The 21,845-nt window shown below is 44.3% G+C and overlaps 1 protein-coding gene across 5 annotated transcripts in view; it reads left to right on the forward strand.

Annotated features, from left to right (window-relative positions):
* DOCK5 (dedicator of cytokinesis 5) overlaps positions 1-21,845 on the forward strand; it is a 139,245-nt gene that overhangs the window by 69,116 nt on the left and 48,284 nt on the right. For all 5 annotated transcript variants that reach the window (XM_073325314.2, XM_073325315.2, XM_073325317.1 and 2 more), the window contains exons 15-26: positions 835-933; positions 2,015-2,087; positions 5,835-5,938; positions 7,645-7,834; positions 9,988-10,085; positions 11,420-11,509; positions 12,673-12,773; positions 14,145-14,279; positions 16,252-16,363; positions 17,967-18,037; positions 19,306-19,412; positions 21,267-21,403. In XM_073325314.2, coding sequence (XP_073181415.1) covers positions 835-933; positions 2,015-2,087; positions 5,835-5,938; positions 7,645-7,834; positions 9,988-10,085; positions 11,420-11,509; positions 12,673-12,773; positions 14,145-14,279; positions 16,252-16,363; positions 17,967-18,037; positions 19,306-19,412; positions 21,267-21,403 — 1,317 coding nt within the window. The remainder of the gene's footprint in view (positions 1-834; positions 934-2,014; positions 2,088-5,834; positions 5,939-7,644; positions 7,835-9,987; positions 10,086-11,419; positions 11,510-12,672; positions 12,774-14,144; positions 14,280-16,251; positions 16,364-17,966; positions 18,038-19,305; positions 19,413-21,266; positions 21,404-21,845) is intronic.

Raw genomic sequence — 21,845 nt, forward strand, 5'->3', positions numbered from 1 at the left:
GACCTGCTTGGGTGGTGGGTGACAAAGATGTTGCTTTATGCACGTAGTGGGCTGCTGCAGGATCTCCAGCTGAGATGGCCCTTAATGGACATCCTTTGTGCAAGGACTGTGTGACTGTTCAGTTAAGGTAATTCTAGGGGACCTCTGTGATTACATTGCTGGGAAAAGCAATAGAAAATGTAATGGACACGCCTGCATTGGTTGAAGGATGGATTAGATGACATAGTGGGTCTTTTCCACTTCAAACATCAATAGGAGGCATAGGATATAGGTACGGTGAGTGCAGTGGCTAGAGCATGGTTCTGGGAATCAGGACTCGTGGGTTCTGTTCTTACCTCTGCTACTTTTATTTTTCTTCCCCCAAACTTGAGCGTTAAGGTTCAGTTAGTCACGTAGGCAACTCAACTGCTGGCGCACAGCTGAAGGTTGCATCCTTTGGCAGCTGGTGACTAGATTGTAGTCTTGGCAGTAATTTACCAAAATAAACAGGGGTCTCACAGAGGCCTCTGGATGCTGAGCTTTAAGTCTCTGTATAACCCTAGATTATTCCAATCTTTTATACAATGAATTTTAGGACTCTGTCCTACTGAATTTACACATTAATATTGATGTAAGGAAATCTTTGAAGGTTAGAAGTAAAATGTACAAAAAGTACCAAAATGACTTAAACGGCTAAGTCCCATTTTCAAAAGTGATTTAGGCTCCTAAGTGCCTAAGTCACTTGAAATGGGACTTCAGCTCCTAAGTCACTTAGAGGCTTTTGAAAATGTTACCCTCGGTATTTTTTCCTGACTTTATTTGATCTTCACCTTCTGCTTGTCTTTTTCCCCAAAGAAAGCTATCCATCCAGGTGCTGGTTATGAAGGGATCTCCAAATACAAGTCTGTTGTTTATTATCAAGTCAAGCAGCCTTGCTGGTATGAAACTGTAAAGGTGAGTGTGTGTATTTTACAGTCCTGCTCCCTTCACATGGAGCCTAAAGAATAAGACAAATCAACAAACCTTGAATCAGCAGAGGACATGTAGACTAGCATGTTGTCCTACGTGGTCTAGAGAGACAGTATTGTCTGGTTTTTCAGCAAACAGGACTCTGGTCCACTTTCAGCTGCAGAAAAGGTATCATCACTGGATCTGTGGTGTGCTTTGAAAAACCATCCGCACCCTTGCTGTAGACAGAGCAGAGTATCTTTGAGATAACTAAAGGGTTTAACTGCTAATCTGAATTGGACAGGGTTGGGGGCGTGTCTCTGAAATGGAAAGAACAGACCTGCTTTTCTGCACTTGGAATCCTGGTAAAATAAAACCTCAAAAGGCCCTTCCATTACTTCCTAAACGTTTTTCGTGATGGAAGAGAGAGAGCGTCCTGGATTCCAGACATGATTGAGGCTCTGATTGATTGCATAACCCTGGCCAAGCCAACTGGCCACCTGTACTTCTATAAGATGATGCATCTGAGAAGAGCTTTCCCAGTAACATAAAGTACAAATGCACATATATTTGTGCATGTGTGTTTATCTGCACACACGCGCACACACACACAAAGTAATTTAAATACCTAGATACCCAATGGATTCAGGGCTGAACGGCTTTAGCAAATGTTTCCATGAAGATAATGCAAAGAGGATGAGGGGGTAACGCTTTCAAAAGGGCCTACGGGAGTTAAATGCTCAAACTTCATTCAGTCTCAATGGCATTTGCTTGTTGAATTCCCTGCGATCCTTTGAAGATCTTAAACAGAAGTAGAGATGAGTTTTCAAATGTAGGGCCCGGGACAAGAACTCCTGGATTCTCTTTCTGACTTTTCCACTGATGTGTTACATTGGGTAAGGTACTTCATCTCTCTAGCTATACTTTCCCCATCTGCAAAATGGTTATAAGGCTTTAGCGTGAGGGATTGGGGCATGTTATGAGACTTGCTTTACTAGTGTTTGTAAAATATTTTGTGTTCCTCCTAATAAGAGGCATATGAGAAGCCCTAATTGTTGTTCTGTTTAACCCCTCACGTAACGTTCAGGTGTCTATTGCAATTGAAGAGGTCAGTCGTTGCCATCTGAGGTTTACGTTCCGTCACCGATCATCACAGGAATGTAAGTACTTGGAGCAGAGATCAGGGAGGTTTTTCCCCCCGTGTATATTGTGCACTTCATAGCCTAGGTATGTTTCTGAGCGTCCCGCAAAGATGGAACCAGCATTTGGCCTTCCTCCTAACTTGTTGTCTGCTGGGAAGGGGATGGTTCAGAGTTTGGGATTGGCATGGACCAGCAAGGGAATCTTTTCTGATGAGCCCCCTCAACATAATGGGGGAGCAAAACTGGGCTGCTATTCTAAGAAAACAGGCTTTTCCCACTGGATTTCCGGCACTTTTGCTTCTGATTCTGGTTGGAAATCCTGCAGCAGCAGCCTTTCTTGGTGTGTTTCGGCATTTCCCACTTACTGATTGGAAGCAGGAAATGGGAATGACACATGCAAATGGGGAGAAACAGTTATTTGAACCTTAAAATGGCTTTGTCTATAAAAATGGGAAACAGGACTGCCTGTCCTTGGTGCCGAGGAGCTGAACTACTCCTTTTATTTTTAAGTCCTTTACAAAAGTCAGTGCTGGAATGCGCTGTGACTCAGGTCTTGATGGCCTCGTTGCAGGAGAAATCATAGAATCATAGAATATCAGGGTTGGAAGGGACCTCAGGAGGTCACCTAGTCCAACCCCCTGCTCAAAAGCAGGACCGATCCCCAATTAAATCATCCCAGCCAGGGCTTTGTCAAGCCTGACCTTAAAAACTTCTAAGGAAGGAGATCCTACCACCTTCCTAGGTAACGCATTCCAGTGTTTCACCACCCTCCTAGTGAAAAAGTTTTTCCTAATATCCAACCTAAACCTTCCCCACTGCAACTTGAGACCATTACTCCTTGTCCTGTCCTCTTCTACCACTGAGAATAGTCTAGAACCATCCTCTCTGGAACCACCTCTCAGGTAGTTGAAAGCAGCTATCAAATCCCCCCTCATTCTTCTCTTCTGCAGACTAAACAATCCCAGTTCCCTCAGCCTCTCCTCATAAGTCATGTGTTCCAGACCCCTAATCATTTTTGTTGCCCTTCGCTGGACTCTCTCCAATTTATCCACATCCTTCTTGTAGTGTGGGGCCCAAAACTGGACACAGTACTCCAGATGAGGCCTCACCAATGTCGAATAGAGGGGGACGATCACGTCCCTCGATCTGCTCGCTATGCCCCTACTTATACATCCCAAAATGCCATTGGCCTTCTTGGCAACAAGGGCACACTGCTGACTCATATCCAGCTTCTCGTCCACTGTCACCCCTAGGTCCTTTTCCGCAGAACTGCTGCCTAGCCATTCGGTCCCTAGTCTGTAGCTGTGCATTGGATTCTTCCGTCCTAAGTGCAGGACCCTGCACTTATCCTTATTGAACCTCATCAGATTTCTTTTGGCCCAATCCTCCAGTTTGTCTAGGGCCCTCTGTATCCTATCCCTGCCCTCCAGCGTATCTACCACTCCTCCCAGTTTAGCATCATCCGCAAATTTGCTGAGAGTGTAATCCACACCATCCTCCAGATCATTTATGAAGATATTGAACAAAACCGGCCCCAGCACCGACCCCTGGGGCACTCCACTTGACACCGGCTGCCAACTAGACATGGAGCCATTGATCACTACCCGTTGAGCCCGACAATCTAGCCAACTTTCTACCCACCTTATAGTGCATTCACCCAGCCCATACTTCTTTAACTTGCTGACAAGAATACTGTGGGAGACGGTGTCAAAAGCTTTGCTAAAGTCAAGAAACAATACATCCACTGCTTTCCCTTCATCCACAGAACCAGTAATCTCATCATAGAAGGCGATTAGATTAGTCAGGCATGACCTTCCCTTGGTGAATCCATGCTGACTGTTCCTGATCACTTTCCTCTCATGTAAGTGCTTCAGGATTGATTCTTTGAGGACCTGCTCCATGATTTTTCCAGGGTCTGAGGTGAGGCTGACTGGCCTGTAGTTCCCAGGATCTTCCTTCTTCCCTTTTTTAAAGATTGGCACTACATTAGCCTTTTTCCAGTCATCCGGGACTTCCCCCGTTCGCCACGAGTTTTCAAAGATAATGGCCAATGGCTCTGCAATCACAGCCGCCAATTCCTTTAGCGCTCTCGGATGCAACTCGTCCGGCCCTATGGACTTGTGCACGTCCAGCTTTTCTAAGTAGTCCCTAACCACCTCTTTCTCCACAGAGGGCTGGCCATCTATTCCCCATGTTGTGATGCCCAGCTCAGCAGTCTGAGAGCTGACCTTGTTAGTGAAGACAGAGGCAAAAAAAGCATTGAGTACATTAGCTTTTTCCACATCCTCTGTCACTAGGTTGCCTCCCTCATTCATTAAGGGGCCCACACTTTCCTTGGCTTTCTTCTTGTTGCCAACATACCTGAAGAAACCCTTCTTGTTACTCTGAACATCTCTCGCTAGCTGCAGCTCCAGGTGCGATTTGGCCCTCCTGATTTCATTCCTACATGCCCGAGCAATATTTTTATACTCTTCCCTGGTCATATGTCCAACCGTCCACTTCTTGTAAGCTTCTTTTTTATGTTTAAGATCCGCTAGGATTTCACCGTTAAGCCAAGCTGGTCGCCTGCCATATTTACTATTCTTTCGACACATCGGGATGGTTTGTCCCTGTAACCTCAGCAGGGATTCCTTTAGATCAAGTCCATGAGAGGCTAATAAGAAAGTTACATAGCCAGAGATCTCATGAAGCTATTTCAGAGCTGTGGGTGGCCCCATGAGATCAGATCATAGCCTGAGAAACTGATCCAAAAAGGGCAGTAAGACACTGTAACAGGGCCTCCTTGGTCCTGCTTCTGTCTTGGTCGACAAATCACGCAGAGACCCTTGTGCTGGTTTAACATCCTGTGCAGTTTATTTATAATTGAGTCCCACCACCTTCATAGTGTAACTAGAGCGTTTACCTCGCACTGCCTGCTTTCCCCCTTTTCACTTCCTTCCGGTGCCTATTTGTGGGCTCTGGCTAACGGCTTTGTTAGCCTTTCTGCCCTGCCCCGCCCCACCCACAAATTAGGCATAGGTCTGCCTCATGAGCTCCAATCTGCTATGCCTGATTGGAGCCGTTGTGAACAGAGTGCTGACGCAGGGTTTCCTATTTAGCAATCTGTCACAGACACAAATCCATAGAGTTAAATGCAAGATGTGGTGCCAGATTTGCAAAAATAGAGGCAGTAGGTACGAGTTCAGAAAAGCATGCGTTTGCATTCACAATTCCTCTGATTACATGCACAAGTGATTATAAGCTCCTTGGGGCAGAGACCATCTCTTTGTTCTGTATTTGTACAGTGCCGAGCAAAAGGGGGCCATGGGCTATGACCAGAACTCCTAGCTATTGGAATGCAAATAACAAATACATTAACATTTAAGGCTGTGATTCGCAAAACTGCCTAAGTGATTTGAATGCTCAATTAACATTAAAATGAGGCATCTTTGGAAAATGTCTGCCTAAACCTCTATGCAGAATTGCATGCCCCTGTGTAGGCATGCAAATTGCAGTGCATTTCTTCTTGCATCTACCCATTGAAAATTTGGACATAATGAGGCATTAACAAGGAAGTGTTCCCATCTTATTGTAAAAATGGTCTATTGTGCCTTGAGATGTGCTGCAGTGAAATAGTGCCTTTTAAACAGAAGTTATTACTCTTGCTTTGTTCCTTAGTAGCAGCAAGTAAAAAAGGAACCTTCCCATGGGTTGGGAGCTGGGAGAAAATCCAGGAGACAGACTAGAGGTCCCTTTTAGTGAAGGTTATGTTCTTTCTCTTTGCAGCCAGGGATAAATCGGAGAGAGCTTTCGGGGTGGCCTTTGTGAAACTGATGAATGCGGATGGAACAACTCTGCAGGATGGCAAACACAATTTAGTCATTTACAAGGTAGTTTGGGGGGAAAAAACCCTTGTTTGTGCAATCCTTGTACTAGCTGAAAGTCTTTCCCAGCCATGTATGTTGTCTCCTGGTAACACAAGCCCTACTTTACTCACCAATGCAAAGATCCCTTTAAACCTGTTAACCGCCAGAGTCTGAGAACCAGTGACACGCTGATTTATGGTCAGGATAAGTCACCATTAAATAAGGTTGCACTGGGTGGATCTCTGATCACTTTGACACAGGTCTGATACATTCTTGTAGTAGCTTGTGAATCCATTTTACTTGTTTGCTGTATTTGGCTCCGTAACCCAGACAGCCTGTAGAGAAATGGCATGGAGTCACATCTTCTCCTTTTCTGCATTTAGGGCAGAAGGCGAAAATCATGTGTAGTCAAAATTACCCTTGAAAATCCCTTAAATCGCAAACCGGAGTGCTGCAGGGTGGCCAGGAGCATTGTCTATGATCAGCAGCACTTTAAAGTCAAGTCCTTTCTCTTCGCGGTACTGCTTGGCCTCCGGAATGAAACACGTGTGGAACCAATCCAGAAAGAATGCTGCCATCACCCAACCCTCTTTATTTGGTTGCCAGAACACAGGCAGGAGATTTTTGTTTTTGCCTTTTAGGACACGGAGATTTGCAGCCCTATAGAGCAAGCCCGGCTTTATTAAATGCCCAGCTGCATTGCCACAGAACAACACAACCACACAGTCTTTAGCTGCTTTGAAGCCAGGGGTTTGTCTTTCTGATTTTGAAGGGTACGTGCGGTTGGGCATTTTTTTCCAGAAGAGCCCAGTCTCGTCAGCATTAAAAACTTGTTCCGGAAGATAGCCCTTTTTTCTTCGATGATTTTTTTTTTAATTGTTTGGGATACGCTTTTGCTGCCTCTTCATTGGCAGATGCAGCTTCACCAGTCGTCTGCACGTTTCTGAGGTTGAAGCGGTTCCTAAAACTGTTAAGCCAGCCTTGGCTGGCTTTGAATTCCTTCTCATCAGAAGGCTGTCCCTCTTCGGCGGGAGGTTTCAACAGCCCATAGAGGCTGCCTACGCTACCCGCTGGATTGGCGGGCAGCCGTCAACTCACCGTAGTGAAGACACCATGATGAGTCAATCTAAGTACATCGACTTCAGCTCCGTTATTCACGTAGCTGAAGTTGCGTAACTTAGATCAATTCTACCCCCACCCCCCCACCCACGGAGCGCAAATAGTTGAATTCGTGTAAATTAAATGCGCATATGATGCGACTCACCTGTATAGGTAAACTACAATACAGAGAGAGGAAAGCTGGTCTGGTGGTTAGGGAATTAACCTAGAACTTTGGAGATGCAGGTACAAGCTCCTTTTTTGCGGGGAAATGGCTTAGTATCTCTGTGCTTCAGTTCCCAATCTGTAAAATGAGGGTGACGGCACTTTCCTACCCCACAGGGGTGTTGAGAAGATAAATGCATTAGAAGAGTGCAAGGTGCTCAGATAGTCTGAGGATGGAGGCCAGATAAGTGCCTTGGATAGAATGTGATTTTTCCATGCTCAACTTAAAAAGAATTCCAGTCCATAACAGATGTGAAAACTGCTGAAAAAACATGCAGTCTGCTGCTGTGTTGGAGAGTATTCGTAGCTAATGAGTGCCTGCCTCCTATGTGGACAGGGGCAAGATGGAGTATTATCAGCATCTGAAAATGACCCCCCCCCCTCCCCCAACTATGTTCTATCAACAGGGCGATAACAAGAAAATGGAAGACGCTAAATTCTACTTAACTCTTCCTGGCACAAAAGTGGAGGAGGAGAAGGACGGCCCCCCAGGCAAAAACCTGCACCACTTGGCCAACTTCACGCCCACTAAAGACAGCACGAAGGACAGCTTCCAGATTGCCACTCTCATCTGCTCCACCAAACTGACCCAGAACGGTAGGTCTGGTGCTAGCAGCGGGGTGGGCGCTATGCTGTGCTGGGAGAACTGTCTGCCAGGTGAACTAGGCCCTCCCCCTTACACGAAGACTCTCTTAGACACTATTAGGCGACAGGCTACTTTAACCTGCACCTTCTTACACCTTCCTGTTAGGGGAGAGAGCGACTCACTTCTGGTCCTCCAGTGTGAATCATAGAAATGTGGGGCTGGAAGGGCCCTCGAGAAGTGGTCAAGTCCAGCACTGTATGCTGAGGCAGGACCAAGTCAACCTCGACCATCCCAAACAGGTGTTTGTTCAACCTGTACTTAAACACCTGCAATGATGGGGATTCCGCCACACCCTTTGGAAGCCTATTCCAGAGCTTAACTACCCATGAAGTTAGAAAGTTTTTCCTAATATCTATCCTAAATTTCCCCTGCTGCAGATTAAACCCATTACTACTTGTCCTACTTTCAGTGTACATGGTGAACAATTGATTAGTCCTCTTTATCACAGCCCTTAATATATTTTTAGGCCGTTACCAGGTTCCCTGCTCAGGTGTCGTCTCTCAAAACTAAACATGCCCAGTTTTTTTAACCATTCCTCGTAGGTCAGAGTTTCTAACCTTCGCTCATTTTTGTTGCTCTGCTCTGGAATCTCTCCATTTATTCCACATCTTTCCTAAAGTGTGGTGTCCAGAAGTGGACACAGTACTCCAGGCTTCAACCCAGGGACAATTACCTCTTATGTCATATAATCATAGACTATCAGGGTTGGAAGGCATCTCAGGAGGTCATCTAGTCCAGCCCCCTGCTCACAGCAGGACCAATCCCCAATTTTTGCCCCAGGTCCCTAAATGGCTCCCTCAAGGATTGAGTTCTCAACCCTGGGTTTAGCAGGCCAATGCTCAAACCACTGAGCTATCCCTCCCCCAAGGGATATAACACTCCAATTAATTCACTCCAGAACATGGGCTTTTTTTCATGGCTGCAACACATGGTTGACTCGTCTTCAATTTGTGATCCACTATAACTACCAGATCCTTTTCAGCAGCATGACCACCTAGCCAGTTATTCTCCGTTTTGCCGTTGTGCATTTGATTTGTCCTTCCTAAGTGAAGTATTTTGTACTTGTCTCTGTTGAATTGCATCCTGTTGAATTCAGCTCAGTTCTCTAATTTGTCAAGGTCATTTTTAATTCTCATCCTGTCCTCTAATGTGCTTGCAACCCCTTCCAGCTTAGTGTTATCTGCACGTTTTAGAGGTATTCAACTGGAGACAAGGCCAAAATCAGTGGTGATGGGTAAAATGTATATGTGGGGATGGGTCACATATTAGTAAGTGACAGTGAGACTGTCAGTCTAAATCTAGAAGGGGAATCATAGTATAACATACGATGTGGTTTTGGGGTGGAGAGACTGTAAATTATGCCAACTCAGATCCTTTGGACTAAATTTGGCCTTCTGTGTCTTGATTGCATATTATGTGCCTGCTCTTCCTTTAAAAGGTAGTGACCAAGTTTATTTGCAGGCGGTGGTTGAGATCTTCAAAGCAGTCTAGGGGATTTACACACACATCTACTGGTAGCTTTCATGGAGGCTGTGTCTAAATCCCCTAGTCTGTTTTGAAAATCTCATCTACAGTCTGTCACTGAATTTGATGTCATTGGATGGTCCAGAGCTGTGATCAATGAAGCCAAAACCTTAACTCGCTTCCTAAAAGAGGCTTAAAATGGGGCTTTAAGAAGCGTTCTGAAAACTCTGAAGGAAACGTAAGAACATTTGTCAGTCAATCATTCAGTCTGATGGATTTCCCAGCTTATGGGTGTCTGCTCTTAAGTAAATGAGAAGTCTGCAAAATTGCATGTTTCATGTGCTAAGATTTAAAATCATAGAATACAGGGTTGGAAGGGACCTCAGGAGGTCATCTAGTCAACCCCCCTGTTCAAAGCAGGACCAATCTCCAACTGAATTATAGGTGTGTCTCTAAGAGCAAGGGCAACTCTGGCAAAGACATAAAACAGCCATTACAAAGTATTATGACTTTTTCTTATAAGCTGATGAGAAAAATAAGCACTGTTTCCATTTCTTTATTGGTCTGCAGCCATTAGGGTAAATCGGCTGTGGTGTTCTTTGCAATCTGTCACTAATTGTCATTGTTCTGTCCTTGGTAGTTGACCTGCTGGGTTTGTTGAACTGGCGTTCTAACTCTCAGCACATAGCGCACAACCTAAAGAAGCTAATGGACGTGGAAGGAGGAGAAATTGTAAAGGTACAAGATCACAGCTTCTGTTGGTGTACATAGAGAGTTAGGTCCCAATCTTGCAAACACGCAGACATGTGCTTAACTTTTTAACCTTGACTACTACTTTTACTTCTTCTTATTTATTAATGACTAAGACCCCACTGTACTACACACTATAGAAACACAGAACAAAAGGACAGTCCCTGCCCCAATCTAAGTATAAGACAGAGACAACAGGTGGATACAGATAGGCAGGGGAGCACCAGGAAACAATGAGACAGGCCTGGTCGGCATGATAGGCAGTGATCTCAGTATTCCAGTGGGTGTGCTAACTTGCTTAAAACACGCAGGCTCATTTACAGATGTGCAGTTACTGAAAAGTCCAGAGATAGCATGGACAGTAACAAGTTTTAGGGGGCGTTATGTTCATAACACTACTTTATTTGCAGGATTGGGGCTGTAGGGAGAATTCAATGCAAGTTCTTGCAAAATATGATACGCAGGAAAACCCTGATCATTATTTATTTATTTTCGGTAGCATCTAGGGGCCCCAATCGTGGATTGGGACTCCACTAAGCTAGGTACTGTACAGACACACAAGAAAAAGACCGTTTGTGCCACAAAGAACTTATTGCCTGAGTCTGAGTGGCTTGAGAACTTTAGCTGAAAATTGGAATTTCCGGGAAAATGAAATTCTGATTTTTGAGAGACTTTTTTTTTTTTTTTTAAACTTTGGATAATCTATATGTCGGCTTACTGGGGCTGTGAAATGGGGGTTCGCTTTGAAGGTCAGTTGAAAATTGTCTTACTTGCTGAGCTACTTAAGTTAAGGCGGCGTGTTTGTAAAATTAGGACTCCTGGTGATTGCCAAAGGAATGTTGTGCTTGGAAGGCTTGTCCTTGATCCTTTGGCACAGAGCACAAGGTTGACATGCTCCGCTGCAAGCAGAGGCTATGTGTGGGCAAAGTTGGAGTAAGCCCCCTTGCACAGCCAGCCACTCCTGTACTCCCTAACTGTGCCAGATAGAAAGGGGACAGGGCATGGCAGATATGGGCTTACGTGTGATCTTCATGCTGGAGAGTTGCTCACTTCTTATTGGCGCTTGCTCCTGCTCCTAGAAAGGAGCAGCTTGGCAGACATGTATCAGCGTGCACATTTGGGCTCCTCTGCATTCCCTGTCCTGCTAATCCCTTTTTACCTATTTGTACACATACAGCTTTCACACCTCTGCTGGGCAGGATCAAGCCCTTTCTGTTTTCCTTAAGCTCGTGGGGGGAAAGGGACCAGAAGAGAGGATTCCTGAGCAGCATCGAAACAGAAATAACCTCTGTTTCTGCTTCCCCATTATCTTCTCTCTCTAGTTTTTACAAGACACACTTGATGCACTTTTCAACATAATGATGGAGATGTCAGACAATGAAACATATGACTTCCTTGTGTTCGATGCACTGGTGAGTGGTTATCATCTGCATATCCCAAAGCACCTTTATTTCAGCCTGTCTTCTCATTCTGGTTCCTATTGCTTCCACTGGACAGTTGATTGTTGTCTCGCTCTATGAGAAATATGAAATTATATTTAAATGCTGTTTATACTAGTCAGGAGTCATTGGGTGCTAATGTAAGGCAAGGATATGAGATGTACCATGGCCATTTCCATGAATATAATGAGAATAGGGATTGACATGTACATAATGCCTAGCTACTTACATATAACATTTTTCATCTGTGGATCTCAAAGCAATTTACACAGAAAGAAAGTATTAGTATCCTCCAATAGACTGGACATATGGAGAGGAAGTGAATTACACAAGGTCTCATGGCAGGTCAGTGGCAGAGTTGGAAAGAGACCCAACATCTCCTGAGTCCCAGTCCAGTTCCTATCCATTGGGCAATAGTGCCTCTCAACAAGAGAGCATTTTGTACGAAGATCCCAGTAAAATGTTTAGCAGACTTTACTAAGAGATTGCAGTCTATGTAGAGAGACTGCTTTACCTGTGGAACAAGGAAGCAATTGTTTAATAAAGCTCAGCAACAGAATGCGACAGGTTAGAAAAGAAACTGAAGATCACTGTATCCAGCTGAAACTGCAGGGGGAATTTAGGGAGGCAGGGTGCAATTACTCAAGCCACAGTTTTAGCAAAGAAGCAGGATTAGGAGCACTATCGATGTAAAGTGCAAGGGGATATTTAATGACTCCAGATGTTCAGAACCTTACTTTTGAGCCTCATCTGAAAACCAGTGCTTCTAGCAGCATTGTGCCTCTCTAACCCCCTGATACGGAAATATTACCATACGGAGTCTGTCACTTACCAAAGTGTCACTTACCAAATCACCAGGGCTACTTCATACAGCAGCTGGCTTTACCGTTACAGTTCCCCATCTGTCCATTGAGTAGGCCTGACATTGTCTAACTTCTGTGATGGGACATGATCGCCCTCCAAGGCCATATGGCCATTATCAGCAGATACGCAACACCATCTATAACATTAAAGCTGAGCAGATCAAGCACAAGCAACCAGCAAAACAAAATGGGACACGATTAGAATAAATTGCAGGACAGTTAGTTGAAGGTCATGCGGTTCAGTACTTCTGTTTCCTTTTGTGTTTTTGGCAGGTATTTATTATTTCTCTGATCGGAGACATCAAGTTCCAGCATTTTAACCCTGTACTTGAAACTTATATTTACAAGCACTTCAGCACCACCCTGGCTTATGTGTAAGTATCAGTAACCACAAACCTAGCTATCACAGTGATCTCTAGCTACTGCATAGATTAGATGGGGTGTAGGAGATTAAGGTGTGTGGGTGAAAGACAGAGGGTATGTACACTCATGTGTTCCCACCCTGAGATCATCTTGAGAATAGAAGAAAATTATAATTATTTACTGCAGAAATAATTTATGATTGAACTAATTCATTTTAATCGAAGGAAAACATTGGCACTACCTTTGTAAACAGCCAATCAAGCGACTGGTCCCAGTGTCCTGTTGAACTGTAACCCTGTCTCCTGGAATTATAAAAGCTAGCGCCTCTTTTGCCTCACCAGCTGCCAAGGGACTTGACGTTGCCTGGAACTCTCGAAGCCCTTTGAACTGTTGCTTTCTCCTTCTCTGCACTTGCTGTACAATCGCTGTCAGCAGAGGGTTATTCTCCCCCTCCCCTCCCCGCCCCAGCTTGCGGAGGATTCTTCATCCTCACTGTTCTTCACTAAAAATAAACCCCTTTTTTTTGGTCTGATTTATGGATGGGCTGCGTCTCAGCTGCTTTGTTACCTTGCCTTGTTTTCCAGCTTGGCTCTACAGTGTGACATCCCCATGATGCCAAGCGGACTAGAGAATTATTCAGTGCTCGCCATACGCTCTGTGTGCCAAAGGGTTTGACAAACAACGAGCTAGATCCTGGCAGTGCAGCGCGTGGGGTAGGCGAAGGCAGGGGCTGCTGTGCACTCAGCAATCCCTCAGATATATCCTGGGTTGCTCAGAGCTTGGTTAATGAGGAGAAAAAGGTGTTTGCTTGAACATTATCCTCCCCAGTGCTATGAGATCTTGAACTTCTACCTAGACAGCGACCAGAGACTAAATAGTGAAGATGCACTTATACACCTTCTGTCCAAAGCCCTTTATAAACTAAGTCTCAGGAACCCCGCTCTTCTATTAAAGGGGCCATTACCCCTTTGTACATGTAGGTAAACTGATGTCCACAGCAGCTAAGAATCTGGTGTTCAGGTTCTGAGATTCTCAGAATTAATGGGCTTCCCAAATTCTTAATTAAAGCTGCCCAGACTCAACCCTTTGAAAAAACAGGCCACAAAGTTAGAGTTTTCAAAAGGACTTAGCACCCACATTTGGGGCCAGATTCTGGGAGCTGCTGGGTGCTGAGCACTTTTGAAAATCTGCTCCCATGGGGGTTGCCCAAGGTCCCAGAGTGACTCCGTGGCAGAGCTGTGACTAGAATCCAGAGGCTCTTACTCCCGGTCCCTAGCTCTCTAACCACTAGACCACAGTCCCTTTGTGGGATACGGGAGTCTGGTTTAGCTTCTCCTGTAACTACACCTGCGTTTATTCTCCTCTTCTTTTCCTTTCCTAAGGAAACTCACCAGAGTACTGAACTATTACATACGAAATGCAGATGACTCCAGCAAGACAGAATTGCTGTTCGCTGCCCTGAAAGCCTTGAAGTATCTGTTCCGATTCATCGTCCAGTCACGGGTGCTGTACCTGAGGTGAGGCAGACCCTCGAGACTGTGCAAAATATCGGCAGAGGGTACAAACTGGCATCGCTCTAGCCAAGGGAGCCTGCTTTCGATTTCCTCCAGCGGAGGATGCCCCGAGTTATTAAGAAAACACATCTATAGCTGCCTTTCATCCAGGACTGTAGAGAGATCTGTGTGGGTGGGTGGAGATATTGATCAGAACAAGGGAAAACAACTTAGAACACGTTCCTTGGGGTGAAATTCTTTCTAATCATTCACATCTTACATAAGCTGCATACTGCAATGCAGATAAGGAGTCTAAACTCGGTGGTTGTTTTTTAAATGCCTTCCTTGTTTAAGAAGCTTCCTCATTTTAAGGGACTTTTGGGGGTATTTCTGCTAGGTTCTGTGAAGATCCAGATTGTTTAGAGTTCCCCTTCAGGTTTTTTTAAATCAATCTTTAGTGGTGAGAGGAAAAATCCCCTTCTATATTAATCCGTTCAATGGAAATGTTTGCACATTATGGAGGATGCCTGATTCTGCTCCCATTGAGCTCTTTGCAGTAGACATTAAAATGCATTGTCAGCTACTTGAGATCACTTTGTACGTCGCCTCACAGAGGGGTCCTCGTGCAGGACTAGAGCTCGTAGCCACTAAGATAACACTAATAATAATTAATGGTATTTGTTACAGTTCAGGACAACTGCACCTGTATTCTCCCTCCATGGTCCACCAAGGGCTAAGAGTTTCTGGCTGCCAGCTGTCACCTCTTTTGGGCAAAGACCCCTGTGTGTGTGTCTCTCCCGACTGGATTTTTTTTCAGGCTGCACAGTTCCCTGCCTACACTGTGATATTCCTAGCAAGCCAGACTGCCTAAACAGGCCAGCATCTGCGCTTTGCTTACTATGAACAGAGTAATGGCCCACAGTTACATCTTACCACACAGCTCTTTCTACGCAAGCGCATTTATTCTTAAGCTAGAAACAATAATGAGAAAACTTATTAAAAACAATTAAAGAACCTGCACAATACAAAATGGCTCAACTTTGGTCTCTGCAAACTCCAACCTCGGACTCTTGTAGGTGTCAATCCTTCAAAAACCCACAACTGCGTTTTCCCTGTCATTATAAGTTCATAACTGTCTCAGATCTGGAACCCAGGCTGGGCAGTTCAGCAGTCTCTGGGAACAGGTAATCATCAGACAATCACCTCTCCTCAGGATGTAGTTTCAGAAGGCAGAGTTTTTGCAGAACCAGAGGTGAGGAATGTGCAGTAAGCTCTCCTTGGTATACCTCACAAAATCCACTTAGCACTTATTGTCCCAAAAGTCCACTTTTGTCTGGCACCTTTTCAATATAGTCCTCCCAGCCTCACACCACATCTCCCCCCGTAGAGAGATTATATATAATCCTAGCCTACAATAATACATAAACTTTGCATTTAATACAATGGACTCCAAAGATACTTAAACTTAATAAATAAGGATATGCAGGAAATTCCCCATCACTGTCCTAGTATATGCCAGATTGCAATGTGTGTCTCATCGCCCGAAACCATTCTTCACACGATTCTCAGCAACCATTCAGGACTGTTTTCTCCTCTTAGTCGTTCAAAGCCAACGTAGAATGAGCTGGATTCTCTTCTGGCTCGGACGTAATCAACAGAATTTGTAAACTATGCTTAAACATCAAATTTGGTCATCGTTGAAGCCAGAAAGGACCCTGCTTGACTCTCAGATTCCAGGCTGAGTTTGTGGTTCGGAAAATGCCCCCCCCCCAAATCTTTTTGCTATTAAATTTAACAGATTTAATCTGGAAATCATTGATACAGTAAATCGAGAACCCCACACAGCCACTTTTACTGTCACTTTTCATAGCAAAAGAGCACTTTAAGAGGTTGCTCTGGAGGATAAAATGTATTTAAGCCGTTGTGGCAGTATTCCTCGCTCTGGCCTAGATTGGTGTGTATAGCCAATGTGACTGATGTTCCTGCTCTTTTTCAGGTTTTATGGGAAAGACGAAGATGGGGATGAGTTTAACAATGCAATCCGCAAGTTGTTTTTCTCCTTCAATGTCCTCATGGACCGACCGCTAGAGGAGGCTGTCAAGATTAAGGTTGGTCTAAAGCCTGTTTTGAATGGTGGTACACATCTATTCTGAGGACAGGTAGTCAGTATTAAAGCCCCCAAAATGTAGCAAGTATTAATCTGAGCTCTTTAAGCTTTGCACAACTGTGACAAATGCTAAAATCTTGGCATTGAAATGCAGCCACTTCTGGGGTCGAGGCTGACACCAAGTCAGCCTGTAACAATGTCGTAGGGAGGACAACAGTTTGGCCAGTGACACCTGGGATTATGAATGATTCAGACAGCAAATGATATGGAAATAAACGTAACAAATGTAGATAAGGAAAGTAATGAAAGACCAACAAGCTTTTGTCTGTGTCTTAACTTGTTCTGCTTTCTTGTTTGTCTTGTGTGAACTTTACTTGGAGCCCTCTGAGTGAGTGAGGAACAGAGAAGCCATGCAATAAGGCTTACTTGCTGCTTTCTTCTTTAAAATGCTTCTGGCCAAAATGCATTAGTCACTTTCCACCAGAAGGATTGATTCTAGATAAGAGAGGCTTCGCATTTGAATGTTTGATCGATTTAAAAACCACCCTCTCCAATGCCTGTGTGGTGAGGGGCCGTTCTTCCTGCAGCATGGAATTTTTTGTTCCCACCACCAAAAGCAGATGGGGAGAATGCCTCTACAGCAAACCCTGGGGAGACCTTCAGTACCTGTCACACACCGGCACTCAGATGCTGCTGTGATGACCCGTAGGTGCCTAGATAGCTTGTTATTGGCATTGTTCATGGACCTACCAAACTGTGCCTCTAAGGAGCAATGCAAAGGGAGCACTTGGGTGTATTCTGCCTCAGAGACCATGTTTCCTGGGACTCCCTGCCAGAGGGGAGTCATTTGCTGCTCCTCTTTTAAGGGGTACGGCATACCTTAAACACCCCCTCCCACACACACATGTTTGGCTAGCACATGCTCCTCCTTACACCAGTCTCAACAAGTTGTTCTTAAGAGTGGGGACAAATGAGCTGCAGTTGAGCACAGGGTCTGTGATTCTTATGGGGGCTGTGTACGATGGAAGGTAGGGTGGAGTCCAAGCTCCCCTTGACTTTCTGACCATATAAGGGCTGGCTACAGTTCAGTCCAAAGAGCTTTAAACAAGAGCGAAAGTCAGACACCATTGTCTTTTTCTATTCAACTTTTTTTCAGCTTGTGGCTAGGCCAATGCTGTGAGGAGGAGGGCTTTATTTTTAACAAACAAACAAAACAAAAAAAAGTGTAAAACATATTTCTCATCTCTCTGCTTGCCTGTCCAATGCATTTTGATTTTTTCAAGAAGCCCAGTCCCTCGGACAGCAGTGTGTTCACAACCAGAAAGTCAAAAATTAGGCACTGGCTAAAAGTCTTTCATGTAGCATCCTTTCAGCTCTGATCTGCAGAGGTGCAGATGCAGAGGCTTGAATTAGATCACGAACCGGCACAGGGTTAGCGTTAGGGGTTAGGGTTAGGGTTGTCTGCATCTTTGCTTTTGCCCAGACCAGATACTACCACTGGTGATGTGAGCCTCTTCCAATGATGTCGAGCAGCAAGTCCTCAGGCTTGTTCTCTTTTACAACGAATGGATTAATCTAACCCATGTATGTTTTTTCTTCTCCAGGGCGCAGCTTTAAAATACTTACCAAGCATCATAAATGACGTCAAACTGGTATTTGATCCGGTTGAGCTCAGGTGATTGTGTTAAGCATATTTGTTGTCTAAACCTACTAAATATGCATCTTTGTGGGGAGGGGGGGAGTTGGAAACTGTGCTAATTTTAATAATTAAATTGCGTTGCACAAGCTGCGTGATTTAATGTGAGCGGTTCCTTGGAAGGATTTAGAGGAAGCCACATAATGGTTTTAGAGCTGCAGCCCAAAGGAATTAGCGTGTTTCAGCTGAATTTTCCTCTGAGTTCTGAGGCTTTCTCCAAACTGAAAATTCAAGGGCTACAAAGCCATATGGATGAAACCCAGTGACTATGATTCCACAGACCCTGGATCATTAGGTCTCAAGTTGCCAAGGCCCAAAGGGTGACAAAGGCCAGACAGGAGGGATACAAACAATTTATTCATGCACGAAACTTAAAGTGCAGTGGATTTCTTTTCCTTGGTGTAAATAGCTTTCCCTGCCTGTGTTCAGGAGCCTTATTTCGGATGTAAATAATTTGCAAATAATAGTGAGAGGACACCAAATGTATGTGGAATGTAATTCACTCTGGGAGTGAAATGAGTGATCTCCCTTGAAGTGGGGGATATATTTGGGAGATTATGCTTGCGGTGATCAAAATGGCTAAGTCTCCCACAACAAGGGCTCATTGGGCTGACATGATTAAGACACGTCAGCTTCATTGCCAATGGCACACAAGGGGGCGATGTGGCCAGCATCGTGTCTGACCATCTTTGACTGCCCTAACCTGACAGGTCAAGTACCCATTTTGCATCTGGGTGAACTGGAAGTGGCTTTTCAGCATGAGATTCAAACCCACGACCTTCAGGATTTTGTAGTCAAGCACCTTAGCTACTCAGCCACCACTGCACCTCATATGTTATCTTGCACCCTTGCAAAATCCTATTTGCTTAGAGAGACTTTCATTTTATTTTTATTTCTGGCAGGAAAGTTAGATATATATTTTCTAAAAGTGATAGGGAAGGACAAATATGTTCTGTGCCTGGGCTGATGAATTTTCATGATAACTTGTTGTAATGTTAGATTAATTATCTGAGAGGTATAAATCTGCTGATTCTGGTCACTGTTCAGTTTATTTTAAGTTCTTTAGTGAGCTTCCTGAAACCATATAACATGAGACTTCATATCGGTTTACCTTGAGACTGTTCTCAACACAATGGCACAACTGCTTGAGCAGGGGCAGGGCAATGTAGTAATATGTAGAACCATGCCAACAGCATTCTCTGGGTGAAAATACTAACCATCTGTCTACCTTGTGCTTTGCATTCTAGCATCCTCTTCAGCAAATTTATCCAAAGTATCCCTGACAACCAGTTAGTTCGGCAGAAACTCAACTGCATGACCAAGGTAGTGGACAGTGATCTGTTCAAACAATCCGGTGAGTAGCCTATTGAGATCTCCAGAAACTGCAGGAAATGCACCTTCTCAAACAAATACTTGTCTGTAAAGTTCATGTCTCTCTTTTAAATTTCTCCTTCAAATCCCTCCTTAAAATTCTCCTTTGCTGTGATGCCTACAAAAAAACTTGGCAACAGCGAGGTTGTTGGTGTGCTGAGGCCACTACCTATATGCTGACCAATGCGGTCTCATAGATGGGGGATTACAAAGACACAATCTGATGTCTCTTGTCTTATACTTAGATTGTAAGTTCTTTTGGGGGCAGGGACCAATTTTATGTTCTGTTTGTATTACACCTGACACACTGGGATGCTGGTCCATGGTGGACGCTCTTAGTCATGACCGCAATACCGAAAATTAATAAAAATTACAGTAACACCCCCTGGTCAATTTTAGTTTTGATGTCTGTCTCGGGATAAGGATGATTTCTTTTGGGTTTATTGGTACGTTTTTTGGTTTCTCTATTCCCTAAGCGTATTCCCTAGCAAAGAGCAGTAGTTAGGAGATGGTGAGATAATGGATCCCTTATGTTGGGCACATTGAGCCAATCCCTAAGATCATCACTAAGGACCATGCACCATAGCTCTTTGCTCCTATACGTAGAAGCAGTACTATGTTTCTCCAGGATGTTAAAACACAGATGCAGATACTAGGGTTTCTAGAATGGCAAAAATATGAACACACATTGCTGGAGAGGCAGCCATTAAGTAACAGGCAGCAATAAAAATTGAGCCACTTATTAAGGATGTAAATGTGGATTTAGGTGCCTAATTTTAGACGCCCAAATTTGAAAATTGTGCCCTTAACCGCTCTCTGCTTCATTTCCAAATCTGTAAAATGAGGATAATAATCTTTACTCTTCTTTGCAAAGCCCTTTGAGAGCTTGAAAAGCCCTAGGTGTGTACTTGGTGTTACCATGATGTGTAGAGGTTATAATCCCGAGTATGACTGCAGCCAGTAGAGGTTTTCCTCTATCTCAAAGGAGTCTGTGCATCTGTAATTAATGATACTGGGTTCTGTTCATGCCAGGTTTTATCCAGGCTGCATAGTTTCCAGATTAGCTGGTGCCTGTGCTGTGTACAACTACCATTTGTTATGGACATCAGATATATTTTAGGTACTTATCTGGCCCCCATAACTCAGAGTAGAGGGGAGCGCCTCACAATCTTTAATGTGCTGATCCTTGCAACATCCGTGTGAGGTAGAGAAGTGCTATTATCCCCATTTTATAGACGGGGAACTGGGGCAGAGAGAGACGGGTAAAATTTTCAAAAGCGCCTACTAAATCCCATTTTCAAAAGTGACGTAAGGCCAGATTTTCAAAGATATTCAGGCATCTAACCTGCTTCGGTGCTTTCGCAAAATCCCACTAAGCTCCTGTTTGCATCTTTAGTTGGCTATATAAGAGCTAGATATTATTATTAAATAACTGAAAAATCTGGCCCTAAATCTATTTTGAAAATGGGATTTAGTCTTCAAAAAGCCTGTGTCACTTCTGAAAATTTTACCCATAGACCCTTACTTAAGGTCATGCAGGGAGTCAAGCAAGGCCGGAAATCAAACCTGGGATCTCCCAAGTCCTGTGTTAGTGTCCTAGCCATGGGACCATCTAATACATATATTGAGAGAAATCTCTCTCGTGCAATCTGTCTAATTAGAAGAGAGGCAATCTGTGCTGTCATCTACCTATTAGAACCACTGTGACATGATTTTAATTTTGGTGACTGAGTCAGAGTGAGGAGCACAAAGTTTTCTTTTTGTGGTCACTTATACTTGGCTCTGAAGACTATTCTTAGGCCATTGTGATACATTGTTCTGTTTCTTCATTTCTCAGAATGCAGAGATGCTCTCCTGCCTCTGCTAATAGATCAGCTAAGTGGCCAACTGGATGACAATTCAAACAAGCCTGATCATGAGGCCTGCTCTCAGCTCCTCAGTAACGTTCTAGAAGTGCTTGACCGGAAGGATGTGGTGAGTATGGGCTGTAGTCTAATGTCATCCTCACTGGTAGGGTTACACTGGTATAGGTCAGAGGAGGAACAAAACCTTCTTAAGTGCACCTCTCAGAACCAGTCTTTATAGAGTTAATGAGACCAGATGTTCACAGAAGTTTTTCCACATTGGGTATTGGCATGAGACGTTTGAGTCGAAGTAAGATAAATCCGACGTATCAAAAATGAACCTAAGACATTCTAGGACAGAACAGGGGAAGGCATGGTCAGGTCATCCCCAGAGAGGTGCTCCCCTGCTGATGCAACGCATGTAGGGGATATAGAAAAAAGGGGCTCAAGTTAGAGCTGCCCTGGGGGCCGATCCAGCTCCAGCATAGGGAAGATTAGCCTCCTGTGAATCCCTTTGCTGGGCCCTGGACTGGTGCAGAGATGTATTCCCCCGCCCCCTTCTCGGAGTCTGA

The sequence above is a fragment of the Lepidochelys kempii genome, chromosome 26, assembly GCF_965140285.1.
Source record: "Lepidochelys kempii isolate rLepKem1 chromosome 26, rLepKem1.hap1, whole genome shotgun sequence".
NCBI lineage: Eukaryota > Metazoa > Chordata > Testudines > Cheloniidae > Lepidochelys > Lepidochelys kempii.